Raw genomic sequence first — 14,320 nt, 5'->3', positions numbered from 1 at the left:
TAGTAGTATAAAACAGCGGATAACGATAACTCGCTGCAGCTCAGTGAGATCACTGAATAAAATGTAGATGTTGACTTTAATTTCCCCCTATGCTGAATTATCAGGCGGCTGACGTTGAACGCTATCTCTTATCATAAGATTGGCAATAGTGATCGATGCTTTTAGCACGTCCGCAGTCCGCTGTGCAGTCGTCTGGACACAGTGTTTGTTGTGATGTGATGTTGGTGTTTAGTGGAAGAGGACAAGCATGAGTGGAGCCAGGAGCAAGCCGCGGCCGCGCCGGCGGGACAACCTGCACGAGAGGAAGCAGGACCTCCTGCTCGCCTGGAGCGATGGTGAGTCCGTGTGACAGAGCGAGACGCACAGCATCCGATCGATTCTCCGAATAACTTATTCTAAACGCGGTAAACTGTGTGAAAAGCAACATTTCAGACCGCAAAACCTAAAGGTCGTTGGTCGCGGTCGGAAAACTAACTTAATGCAGCTTCTGCTAATAACTAGCTCGTTATTATAAACCTGAGTTGCTTATTCATGGCGTTCCCACCATAGAAAGGTTTACAATACCAGCATTGTATTGTCAAAGAGAGATTTAGTATTTATCCTAAGCTACAGCTGGCTATCTTATTGAATTTAATTAGAATTGCGGCTTTCTCTTTGTACGAACAGAATGTTTACTTGTTGTTATTCGCTTCACGCTAACATCTGGTTAATTACATGTTTGGTTTGACCATAATTACCTTTCGTTTAGTTTCTAACATGGTCAGAGCATGTGACATTCAGTAAGGCGCAAATATAACTGATTGGAAACTGAGCAATATTTAATTGATCAATTTAGGAAACAAAATAACTCTTGGTGAGGACCAATTAAAATCAAAATAGCTGTAAAAGTCTTCATAACCGCTAAGATACTTATTATCATGATTACCTGTAATGGCTACAATGTATCAAATATAGGAATATGGTTGCATCTTACTTGTTTTTATTTATATTCTTGTTCGCATCTATACTTCACACCCTAATCAATCGGATTTGCAAACTTTCCAGATGTATCGTTTTGTTTTGATAAGGAGATGACCTTGCTTTTTGATAAATATATATGCAGTGATTACGAGCGTCAATGTCATTGAACTTTTATACTTCACTACCATAATGATCCAACAAAATGTCTTATTCTGGAAGTAGGCCTTCTTTCTTATCCAAGAGCGCTCCAAGTCTTTTCTCGGATTTCGTTTTCCAGTACCCCTACGTAACCTTTACTTACTACCAAAAACAACGTAATAAAAGCCGTAAGGAAAAGTAAAGGTTAGCCATCCAGAGGGCCCACAATGAGCTTTGAAAGTTTAGTTTGTAAAGTGAAAGGGTCCTAAAATCGATGGCACGACTATCGCGACACGACTAGAGTACACCCATGATTGGGCCGATGCAGACAGTTTGTGTTTCAAGTTTAAAATTGGAAAATCGCGTTCAATTTAATATTTTTTAAGTTGGGATATGTTCAGGATAAGGAAATGGTACGTTCGTTTTTTGTGCTCACTTAGAATAGTTCCACCCAGTGTATGTTATAGTAGTCAGTTGTAGTGATGTAACGAATGTGTGTTTTTGGACATTCGCGAATGCGAATGCGAATATCTGATATCGACATTCGCGAATGCGAATGCGAATGCGAATATTCAGTTTGTGTTCAAATTTGGTGTCATTTGTATGGTTTGATGTCAGTCTCGTACTGAACGAGGTACGTTCCGTTCTAGGCGCATTCCGAATCAGATTAGCCAATACCAGTTGCAGTTTTTTTTTAAGTAGTTACCCTTTATTTAAACACACCCTTAAAAACATTTGATTGAGAATTCTCCAATTAACAGTAATAACCGGACCACTTATACGACGACTTTTGGCTTTCGAAAACGGACACGGATTGGATGCTGGAATGTCAGGACCATGGCTCGACCTGAAAGGCTACCCCAAGTAGCCAAAGTCATGAACGACTACGGCATCCACATACTTGGACTGAGCGAGACGAGGTGGAATGGGTTTGGTGAAGATTCAGCAGACTACGGTACCACACTATTGTACAGCGGCAAAGAAGACGAGGATGCGAGCCGTGAATTCGGAGTTGGTCTACTTTTAAGCCGCAGTGCCAAGATGAGCCTGTTGAGTTGGAAGCCAGTTTCGGAACGCATAATCACGGCACGTTTCGACTCCCGCGCTCGTAAAATTAGCATCGTCCAATGCTACGCTCCAACTAACTCTGCTAAAGACGATGCTAAGACGGCGTTCTATGAGCAGCTCGAGCACACCCTCAGAAACATCCCCAGACAGGACATCGTCATCTTGATGGGAGACTTCAACGCAAAACTGGGTAGTGACAATACGAACCGCGAACAGTTTATGGGCTCTGAAGGAGCTACCGGAAACATGAACGAGAACGGAGAACTTTTCGGCGAGCTCTGTTCATCACAGAATTTGGTTGTGGGTGGCACTCTTTTTAAACATAAGGAGTGTCATAAGGTCACATGGGTATCCCCTGATGGTGTTACCCGCAACCAAATAGACCATGTTGCGATCAGCCGTTCCTGGAGATCCTCGTTGCTGGATGTGAGGAACCGACGCGGTGCGGATGTGGATAGCGACCACCACCTTGTAGTAGCCGAAGTGCGCCTCAAGTTGTGCACCCCAATCCGTAAACCTGAGCAGACGTCTAGAAGCTTCGAAGTACGAAAACTCCGAGACCCGGAATGGCGGGAAAAATTCCGCATATCCCTTAGGAATCAGTACAAACTTCTAGAAGAACTCGAGGACGAGGAAATGGATGGATCTTGGACGCGCATAAGGAACGCCTACACAAACGCAGGGGAAGAGGTGCTCGGTTACTCCAAGCCTCAAAGAGAGAACTGGATGTCGCAAGAACTGTGGCAGGCAATTGAGGATCGGCACCAAGTCAAAGGCCAACTACTGTCTGCAGTGCAGCCGGACGCATCTTGCTTAAGAAGCCGATATGCCAACCTCCGGTCACAAATAAAGAGGACTGCACGTCGAGACCGCCGCAGAGCCGCAGACGAGTTGGCAGACCGTGCCAACGTAGCCGCTCGCCACAAGGACATGCGTGCGCTATACGACGTGACGCGACGCCTCAGTGGAAGACGCACACGACCTGCGAGGAAGCCACTCAGAGCCAGCGATGGCAGCCTATTGTGCACCCAGAGCGAGCAGCTGCTGCGATGGACAGAGCACTTTTCGAGTCTCCTAGAGCAAGCCCAGGGCACAGACCAACAAGAGCCCATCAGCATGGATAACGACAGCATTCTTCTGGACATACCAACAGCGCCACCCTCTTTCGAAGAAGTAGTTGCAGCTGTGAAATCACTGAAGCCAGGGAAGGCGCCAGGTATCGACAACATCCATGTAGATATGCTGAGGGCTGATGCTCCAATGTCTGCTACTATACTGTTCCCCCTGTTGACCCGTATCTGGGAAGCCGGACAAGTACCCGCCGAGTGGAAACAAGGACTCCTGGTGAAAGTTCCAAAGAAGGGGGACCCATCGCGATGCGACAACTGGCGCGGCATCACACTACTGCCCGCTGCCGCCAAAGTGTTTGCTAAGATCCTGCTAAACCGCATCGCGCCGAAAGTAGCAGTGACCCTGAGAGATGAGCAGGCTGGTTTTCGCCCTGGACGCTCCTGCACTGACCACACCAACACCCTACGGGTCCTTATTGAGCAATGTGTCGAATGGCAGTCGGAGCTATTTCTGGCCTTTGTAGACTTCGAAAAAGCCTTCGACACCGTGAAGTGGACCGCGTTGTGGTCAAGTCTACAACGCAGAGGCATACCAGCCTGCATCATCCAAGTTATACGCTCGCTATACGAGGGCAGTACATGTAGGGTCGTACATGGAAAAGAGCTTGGGGCCCCAATACGCATTTCAGCTGGCGTCAAGCAGGGATGTCTCCTGTCACCGTTCCTATTTGTTATTCTTCTTGACGATGTGATGAGGAACGTGGTTGCTATCCCGAGAGGCATAAGCTGGGCTTCAGGTGTCTTAGAGGACCTAGACTACGCGGACGACATAGTGTTGATTTCGCCAACTCTCGACCTATTACAAGAGAAACTCGTACACCTGCAGGAGGAAGCCAGAGTAATGGGTCTGCGAATAAACCGACGCAAAACAGTCGATATGCGTATCAAGGCTAAAACCTCGGACGCCTTAATACTCGATAACCAACGCTTGGACTCGGTCGATACATTCACTTACCTCGGAAGCACGGTCACCCGTCAGGGAGGAGCAGATGAGGATATAGAGAGCAGGATCAAGAAGGCGAAGGCTGCGTTTGCCCAGCTCAAACCTGTTTGGGACTCGAATGTGCTCACAAGGCGGATAAAAATCTCCCTCTTCGACTCCATCGTGAAGTCCGTATTGCTCTTTGGTTGCGAAACGTGGAGAGTGACGAAAGGGCTGACGAACAAACTGCAAGTGTTCGTCAATAAGTCCCTAAGATCGATCCTGCGCGTTTTCTGGCCGAAGACAATACGTAACGAAGATCTGTGGAAGCTGTGCCGACAATCTCCCATCGGCAAGGAAATTGCGAAGCGAAAGTGGAGATGGATTGGGCACACTGTACGAAGAGGAGCTACGAATGCCGCAAACGTAGCTTTTGACTGGAGGCCACCAAATGGCAAGCGCTCCCGTGGACGCCCTGTCCAGACATGGCGCCGAAGCGTCGAAAACGAGCTGCGAGCCGCTGGACTAAGCTGGAGCGAGGCCAAAAGTACAGCCGAAGATAGGCGGAAGTGGCGGACGTTAGTGGAGACCCTCTGCACCTCTGGGGTGCCATAGGAACGACAACAACCCTTTATTTATCTCGACTCATTGCGACTGTGTGTGGTTTCTCAGGGTGACTTAAACACGAAACATTTGAACGTAAGGTACGTGCTCCTTTTAATGCCCATTTTTTTGCAATAATTAAATAAATAAAAAATGTGAAAAAAATATTAAAATGAGAAACAATTTAAGAATATAAACATGATTACCTACTATATTCTGCATTTATTTTTGAATATTAATCAACAAATAAATCATCAGATTAAATCAAGCTTCTTTACGGAAACAATCATTTTCGAACACCTTTAATGTGGGGCCTTCTTAGGAACATAGGCATTTATCATGGCCCGATATTAATGAAGTAATTTATAAATGCTATCAAAACAAAAACCATGTTTTACCTAAAACTTAAACTTGTAATATTTGTGCAATAAAGATTTAAATAATTAATAAACAAAAATATGAACTTCTTTGTTAATTAGTCAATTACTATCGTTTTTTGGACGTAATAGTACGGTGGTCTATCTTAGGCTTAGCAAAACTAAATCTAACTTCATTAAAAAAGTCTGTAATGATATTAAAATAATAAAAATGTTCTTCTGTTATTCTAACAATTTTTTAAAGTAAAAACAGTTTTTTTACTAATTCACAAAAATAAAAACAGTGCTTAAATATTGGCTTTATTAGGTTTATAAAAAAATATGTTTGAATTTTTATGAATTTTATAATTACTTAAATTGGAAAGAAGATACTTAAGAGACTGTAACTATGCTTAAAGTTTGAATTGACGGTTGAATGGCGTAGTGGTCAGTGGCCCTGACTGCTATGCCGAAGGTCCCGGGTTCGATTCCCGGCTGGGGCAGATATTTGTTTAAAGACAGATATTTGTACTCAGGTCTTGGGTGTTGATATTTATATTTAGTATCTATCTATCTATGTATTTGTGTAGATATATCAGCTGTCCGACACCCATAACACAGGTTCTGCCTAGCTTGGGGTCGGATGGCCGTGTGTGAGATGTCCCCACATATTATTATTATTATTATTATTATTAGTTTAGTTTCTGTGTTTGAATATAACATAATAATAAAAATATAGCCGAAATCACTCATTGTCTCTTTCATGTTCCAAAGAAACTTTCATATTGTATAGTACTGTAAGGCCCGGGCCATCTTGGCAACGCGTGTGGTGGGCCTTCATAGGAACAAGGCGACAAGAACTAATTAAATAAAATAAAACCGGCCAAGTGCGAGTCGGGCTCGCGCACAAAGGGTTCCGTAGTTAAATCAACCTATCTCAAAAACTATAAGAGATACTTTGATCAAACCAAAAATCGTTGAAAGAGTTAATTAGCATGCATCACCTCTATTTTTTTTAGAATTTTATACCCCGTAGTTATAAAAATAGAGGGGGGGGACATACTTTTTACGACTTTGAGAGCTGATATCTCAAAAACCGTTCACTTTAAGAAAAATGTTTTTTAGAAAACTTTATATCATTTTAAAAGACCTTTCCATTGATACCCCACACGGGTATGTACATCGAAAAAAAAAAATTCATCCCTCAGTTACATGTATGGGGGGCCCCACCCCCAATTCTTTTTTTTACTATTTAGTGTCATATTTTTGTAGCGGTTCATACAACACATATTCCCATCAAATTTCATCACTGTAGTACTTATAGTTTCCGAGTAAATCGGCTGTGACAGACGGACAGACGGACAGACGGACAGACGGACATGACGAAACTATAAGGGTTCCGTTTTTGCCATTTTGGCTACGGAACCCTAAAAAATCAACAAAGAATACAAACAACGCTTAGCTTCTTCAGAATGCCATTGAACCAACGAAAGTCTGAATAAAAAAACGAAAATAGTTTTTTATTTTTAAGAAATACTAATAAGTTTGTAAAAATGAGGATGTAAATCGTAGGCTATTTTTTCTATGGCACTAACCAAACATTAGAGCGAAATTACAACTTATCCGGGCGTCTAAAAGATTGAAATTGGCCATCTTAGGAATAGTGCCATCTTTGGCGCACGTACCTTATTTAAATCTATGGCTCTCTTGCTCTGACACTATATTGTCAAAATACGCTTTTTGATTGTTTAAAGAGCTTATTTATGTTTAGGTCTTATGAAACTATTAACTAAATCTATAGTTTCATTTTCCAAAGTAAATAAATATGATAAAGTAAGACTAGTAATTAAGAGGGTAACTTTTAATAAAAAAAGTTATAGACGAATGGATTTTGACTTTGTTAACCATTATTTTCAAATAGTTTTTTTCTAAAAAGTACCTACTGATATTCGCAAAACATTCGCACAAAATTTTGCGAATGCGAATGCGAATGCGAATATCCAAAAAAGTGCGAATATTCGCGAATGCGAATGCGAATGCGAATATTCGTTACATCACTAGTCAGTTGCTATGTCACTGTAACATTTTCATTGATCGCGAGTGTATTTTGTGCATTGTTTTGGTCAGCTAAAATATAAGAAGGGTTGGTAGAAGAGAGCTTTTCTTTGCTTCTTTTTCTACGATTATGGTAATGCTACTAGTTATGGAAGCGATCAATACAGACCTACCCCTACACTTTCGAGAGCGATTAGACTCAAACAAGTTACCGTACTGCTTGAGGGATAGCCAAGTATCAGACAGAGTAATTGCTTGTTTTATAATTTATTACTTTTACTGATCATTAACCGTTCATTCAACGTTGTGATGCGTTCTGCCTGCAACATTATGGCCATCGGAGGTTCTTATTCGCATTCTCGCACAGGTGTCGTTAGGGCTCAAGTCGACAAGATCAGTAAAGGTGCAAATAGGTAGGAGACGACATGTGGTCGCAGCATAAGACGTGTAGCAAAGACATTACCTACTGGTTTATTTGTATTTATATGGGATTCATTTGGTAGCCTAGGACAATCGTTTGCCGACATGTCCATGGAAGTACATGGAAACTAGTAGTGATTTTACGAAACGTGTAGTCATCTCAACTCGTCTCCCAAAGCACAAAGACTTAAAGTTCTGAATCAGACAACAACGGACTAGTAAAATACTAAATAAGTATTTTAGTTATTTTTTAACCGACTTCAAAAAAAGGAGGAGGTTCTCAATTCGTCGGGATCTTTTTTTTTTTTTTTATATTTTTTTTTATGTATGTTCACCGATTACTCCGCCGTTTATGAACCGATTTTGAAAATTCTTTTTTTGTTGTATTGGGTTGAGCTCCCAGGTGGTCCCATTTTTTTTTCAGAATTTTATCTCATCCCCAAGGGTGGGTAAAGGGGTAAAAACAGGGTATGAATTTCCATTTTGGGCACATATTAACCGATTCTAATGAAATTAAGAACGTAAATATAGTTCTTATAACAAAAAAAATATGATGGTGACCTTGAGCTGATCTGATGATGGAAACGGAAGGCAGTCAGGGGAACTCCTCAACGGTATATAGCAACTACTTCGTGTTTAGGCTTGAATGATTCGTATTGATTAGTAGGACTTTTTGGTATCATTTGCACCTTACTTTTGATTGAAAATTATTACAAATAAACTAAAAACTATTAAATAAAATAATAATTAAAAAAATTAAAAAACCGACTTCAAAAAACCACTAAAATGTAAGAAATAATTTAAGGTTTACACAAATTCTACTCGTATGAGACAGTACAAATATACCTAAGCAGGAACTGTTCTTTTTTGAAGTTGGTGCCATATTTCTTCAGATTACTTTGTCACCGCACCAACATCGAAAAAGAACAGTTCCTGCTTAGGTATATTTGTACTGTCTCATACGAGTAGAATTTGTGTAAACCTTAAATTATTTCTTACATTTTAGTGGTTTTTTGAAGTCGGTTTTTTAATTTTTTTAATTCCATTATTGCCTTTAGATTTGTCTGGATTTTGATATTAAGTACATGAGGATGTGTGTCTTTTCATGTTACATAAGTAAAACTTTCATGTGGGGATAAATAAAAAGTAGTATTTTAATGATGTATCACGTCGTTTAATTTATACCAAACTTAATCGTCTTTACGTCTTTACGTCTTTTCACACTCTGCTTTCACTCTATGCTCCTCTGTTATTCGTCGTCATGGATACTTCACCTTGCGTTCTGTTCCACTCCCACACTCGGCCATCCTGACATTAAGGCTGCCCTCAGCCTTATTAATTACAATATATTAACACCTTAACTAATAATACTAATAAGAACAAACAATAAGAAAAAACAAATACGGCATTACATTTTAAAACACACACATTCGTCATCATTCATTCATCATCACTTTTATCTTTCTTTCCCCCAGTATCACTTCCTTTCTTTTCTTCTTTCTTGTCTTCTTTTGTTTCATCTTCTTTTCCTTCTTTCTTTTCATCTTTTTTATCTCGTGTATCTCTTCTCTTCTTATCTTTCTTCTCTCATGTGTAACTCGCCTTCTAATCCTTCTTAGCCCCGGTCCCACTTTTATCATCATCCTTGTCCTAGTCTTTTCCCTTGTCACCGGGATATCATCCTTCAGCACAATCTTCATCTGTATGGGAGCCTCCTTGACCTGTAGGGGCTGGTAGTTCTCTACCATCTCCGTCAGCTGCTCCTTGTACTGGATATCACCAATGTAATCTACAACCACAGAATCACACCCTACTTGTTTCATCCATTCGTCATCTTTCATACGTAAACTCACGCGTCCGTCTTCCATAATCAATACCACTCTTCTCAAAAAATCTTGACCAATTATCACATCGTAAGGCAAACAACTTCTATTCACAACATGAAACAATACGTTATTATAATGTTCTTTATCTATCTTCACACTTAAAGTGACTTTCCCTAGGGGTTTCACTTCCAATTGTCCGAGTCCCACCAAAGCACTCACATGTCCCTCGTCAAACTTAGGAGAACCTATCAGTTTGTAGTATTCGTCGGTTAACAAGTTAACTTCACTGCCCGTATCCATTAAAGCAGTCATTTTGCAGTCTGAAATTTCAATAGTCTTCATCGGCTTTCGTCTTTCCGTCTGTTTGTTTACATTTTCATTCGCATCTGTCATCTTGACGTTGACGTCCATACAGTTTGAACTGTCACTGGCTGTCGCTGCTGAATTTTCGTTGTTTGACTCTGTGAACATTGAACGCGTCGGCCCACGCTGAGGTTGCTGCAGACCAGGTCGTCCTCGTCCAAACGCGTCGTTGCTCCGCCAGTTGCCGCTTCCGCCTGGCTGTTGACACTGCGTAGCAATATGTCCAAAGTCATTGCAGCGGAAACATTTAATACCTCTCTGTCTGTACGGGCAATCTGCTGACATGTGTTGACTCTCTCCACAGTTGTAGCACAGTCGCACGGCCGTCGTCATGTTGCCTGGCGCGAGTGCAGCTGCTGCGGGGTCTGCGGGTGTAGTTGCAGTAGGTAGACGATTGAAGACCGGTGCCCGTCTTCCGCTCGACTTCTGCCTGATGGTCTCGTACACTTTCAACTTTTCTTTCAGATCCCCATAGGTCGTCACGCCGTACAGCATCACCTTATGTAACTCGTCGTCTAGTATTCCGTCCACGATGTATTTAATAGCGACGTAGTCGGGCATCTTGCCTCGCTTGCCGAGCTCTTTCATTAACAGCATGTAGTCTAGGCACGTCTCATTTGCTTTCTTCTTCCGGCTGCTCATTAACTCATGGATCGTCTTGGAATCTACGGTGTCTGGGAACTCCTTGGTGACCGCCGTCTTCAGAGCCTCCCACGTCTTGAAGGGTTTCTCTGAACGCAGCCAGAGTGCCGCCGTGCCGGTCAGTGACCTGCGCCCCACGATCAGCCGCTGCAGCTCCGTCCACCCGAAGATCTCGGCGTTGTCATCGACCTCCTGCGCCCACCGTGCTGCGGAATCGGTCTGGTCGCACCCACTGAACTTAGCTACCAGCTCCTCCGTGTACGTGAGCGGTCCTGATGTTCCGACTGCCTCCCCGTCATCTCCCGTCGTCGTCCGTGGCATCTTCTTGTCGTCGTCGTTACGTCTTAAAATGGTATATGTTCAGACCTGAAGGCGTTGTGATGCGAAGAAAAATTTTCTTGTAAAATTTGCAACTGTCAGTCTTGTTCCTTTTTATAAAAATCCGTCTTCATCCGCCGTAATCTCCGAGATTTTTTTAATTTTATTTATCCCGGACGAGCCCCCAATTTGTGGGGATAAATAAAAAGTAGTATTTTAATGATGTATCACGTCGTTTAATTTATACCAAACTTAATCGTCTTTACGTCTTTACGTCTTTTCACACTCTGCTTTCACTCTATGCTCCTCTGTTATTCGTCGTCATGGATACTTCACCTTGCGTTCTGTTCCACTCCCACATTCATATATTATTGTTTTGTGATGTAAAGAATTTATTTGTTTTGGATGATATCCAACGGAAATGCGTAAATAATTTCGAATTATGCCAAGTTTTGTTTGCCATCTAACTGAACTCCAAATATTTTTGGCTGTTGTTAGATATTGTTTTTTTGTGTGTTTGTTTTGTTGGTGTACTGTATTGTTTTTTTTGGTTTTGTTTAGGAAAGCAGTGTGACGTTTTAATGAATGTGGTAAAAGTTCCAACTTTGTTTCAGTGAGATTTTGCTAGGTTCATGGAAAATATCATGCATTACTAAAATGCATTGGCATCTATTACATTGCACATCTCATAATACATACATCTACAGCCATCATGGCAGCATGGGGCTCATTCTACTAAAGAAAATACCTATTCTTTCACTGCCCCGTGAGTTCATACCCAAGTTCTTAGAATAAATAAGAGCATAGACTAGAATATTATAACTCAATAAGAGGTCGTCACTATTTTATATCGACGTACTACAAGACCCACTTTTGGTTATCAAGGTTTAAAATCTCATACAAGTCGCTCTTTTCCCAAATTTGAAAAAGTCGTGGAAAAAAGTAATGCATTTAGCATAATTTTACATCGATTGGCTTCACCCTACCTTCTCCCCTTTTCGGCTTGCAATACCTACCCTTACACCCTAATCTCGTTACAAGTTCACCTAAAGTACGTCAAGTGCGCTGGCACCTGACGTTAGCGGACTGGGCCCCTGCAGCGCTAGAATGTGGGGGTGCATTCCCCTCGGCGCGGGACGCCATATCGATCCGTCTGGTCCATGCCCGCCGGAGGCTAGACTCCACGCACACACAGCCACTGTTGCATTTCGAGTAGACGCGCATCGACGGTACCAACCTTTTTGCTTAAACCTTTGCCTTATGTGATGATTGCAAACCTCCTTTGAGGCTGCAAGTTTATGTGTTGTGACCTCTTTGGTTTACCTCCTCTTTGGATACGATTTAATCCTCGATCTTTGCGATTAGTGATGCCTTAAAATATGCAGGTATTTTTTGCGTGTTGTTTTTTTAACCAAGTGTTGTTTGTTTGTTGACAGAGGTGTGCAACAACGACGAGGTCCCCGAGGTAGAGATCGTCAGTCTGCTGCAGGAACACATACCGAAGTATCGACTGAGGGCCGACAGTATCACTCAGTTTGGAGGTAATGTCGCTATCTAATTATTACTTATCTTTGTCATTAATTATTAATTTTATTACACGATAAGATTAATAGGGGAAAGCATTGGTGAACACCGCTGAGTTAGATATAAAAAGCAATTGTAATGTAACGTCTCCGATGCCTTAAAATCATTAAAAGTTAAGAATTACCCATAGGTATACATGATTTAAACAAATCAGGTTATAGGAATATTTACGATCAAAATATCCTGGAAAAGGTAGGCGAGGCGTGAAAAATACGGGCGGCTTTCCTCGGAAATGCCATTCATTCGGTGTTGCCAGTACAGAAATAAAGCAAGTGATAGGTTTCGGCTGGATTCGCCCCAGTTTCTGCGCTCGCATGCTGTGCTTCAGGTCAATGTTCAGTATTTAGAACGTGGCCTATAAATAGGGGTGTAACGTCTACATTTGTAAATATCGCTAAACATCTGTAGGTATAGCTTGTGCGGTTTCGCCGGGCGAATTTAGTTTGCGATCTTCTAGAGTTTTGACGACTTGTTGCTAACAATAAAAATTAGAATGCCCTGGCCTTCTTCATGTAGGATGTAGATAGTTGTGCTAATCTGAAGAAAGTTAGGGCAGGCTTGTCACTTTTCTATTTTAATTATACAATTTTTTTTATAATTATCTAGAGCTCAATTAACAGCAAAACGAAACAGAAGAGACGCTATCTTTTATTTCCCTAGTTACCGTATTGTTTATTTTGAATATTCTTATCAGCTCATTTGAGCACATTTTTATCTCCAGTAGCTATCACCAATTTTTCCATTGAAAAGTGCTAAATTCGAATACTTTACGTCATAGCATTGTAGGTATTATACATAAACTTTGTCGTATTAATGTATAGTATCCATCAACTATAGGAAAGTGGCAAGAAAGTACTTATCTTCTTGTAGATCATAACTAACTGCTGATGAGCTTTTCTAATATTTCCCCGGATTGAGTCGGACTTTGTTGATGATTGACATCTGAAGATGAATTGTGGACATTTATATTAATGGTTAGTATTAGAAAGTTTAGAACTACTAATATACTATACTCGGCTGTCCAATTTCAAAACACAGTAAGCGCCAACTTTTAAAAAAAACGGGTCTTTGATTTATACATTATTTAAGGCGATTCCGCACATTCCTGCATTGTCAGAATATCAAAAAACGGCTTAGAAACGAAAATAAAATTTCTAAAAACCTAGTAACTCCACCCTGCGAAATCAAAAATGCCACGAAAACCATTTTAAAACACAGTAAGAGCCACCAACCATTTTAAAACACAGTAAGTGAAAATGACTTACTAGGTTTTGAAATGGTCAGCAAAGGTCAATTTTTGCCCGTTAATTTTAGTAAGTCACAAATGGCATACATTATTACAAACACTTTTTTCGAAAAAATATCAGATATTTCAGAACCTGTATCTTTGAACCAATGAGACCTAGAGAGGTGAATTAAAAGTAGAACATAAGGAAATTTTGTCTTCTTTATAAAAGCCATAGAGACCTTTCTCGTCAGAACCTTTCTACTAGCCCTATTTTGCATAAACCCCAAAAAACTCAAACATTGTAAACTAATTTTAGCTCAAAATTTAGGAAATATTGTCTAATTTAAGGCAGCCATAAATAATGTTCGTGTCAGACATGCCTTCTTAATATGGCGATTTGGTTCATTTAGATAAAACTTAAAAATATGCCGGTATTTCAGCTATTACTTGTGTGCGGTCGTGTAAAAGTGCTGCAAAATTTGATTTATATTATGTGAAGGATCCAAAACATATAAAAAAATAAAAAACATATAAATTATTACGTTATTATTGCAATTTCAATATACTTTACTTGTCTTAAATTACACAATAATGGCTCTTACTAGGTTATAAAATGGTCAGTGAGGGCGGTTTTAGGGTGAGAAAACCATTTAAAACCTAGTTAGTTTTTTCTTTTGTGCATTACAGCAACAATATTAGTCATATTT

The 14,320-nt window shown here is 40.8% G+C and overlaps 1 protein-coding gene across 2 annotated transcripts in view; it reads left to right on the top strand.

The window, feature by feature from the left end:
• Positions 1-14,320, top strand: part of LOC105397468 (trafficking kinesin-binding protein milt) — a 60,742-nt gene that overhangs the window by 2,998 nt on the left and 43,424 nt on the right. Inside the window, exons 1-2 of one of the 2 annotated variants that reach the window (XM_048623392.1) lie at positions 112-335; positions 12,238-12,342. In XM_048623392.1, the coding sequence (XP_048479349.1) occupies positions 248-335; positions 12,238-12,342 (193 nt within the window). In that variant the 5' untranslated portion in view covers positions 112-247. Of the gene's footprint in view, positions 1-111; positions 336-12,237; positions 12,343-14,320 lie in introns of those variants that run through there. The other variant, XM_048623397.1, reaches the window with a different exon arrangement.

The sequence above is a fragment of the Plutella xylostella genome, chromosome 10 (assembly GCF_932276165.1).
Source record: "Plutella xylostella chromosome 10, ilPluXylo3.1, whole genome shotgun sequence".
Taxonomy (NCBI): Eukaryota; Metazoa; Arthropoda; class Insecta; order Lepidoptera; family Plutellidae; genus Plutella; species Plutella xylostella.
This window is presented reverse-complemented; position numbering and strand designations above follow the sequence as displayed.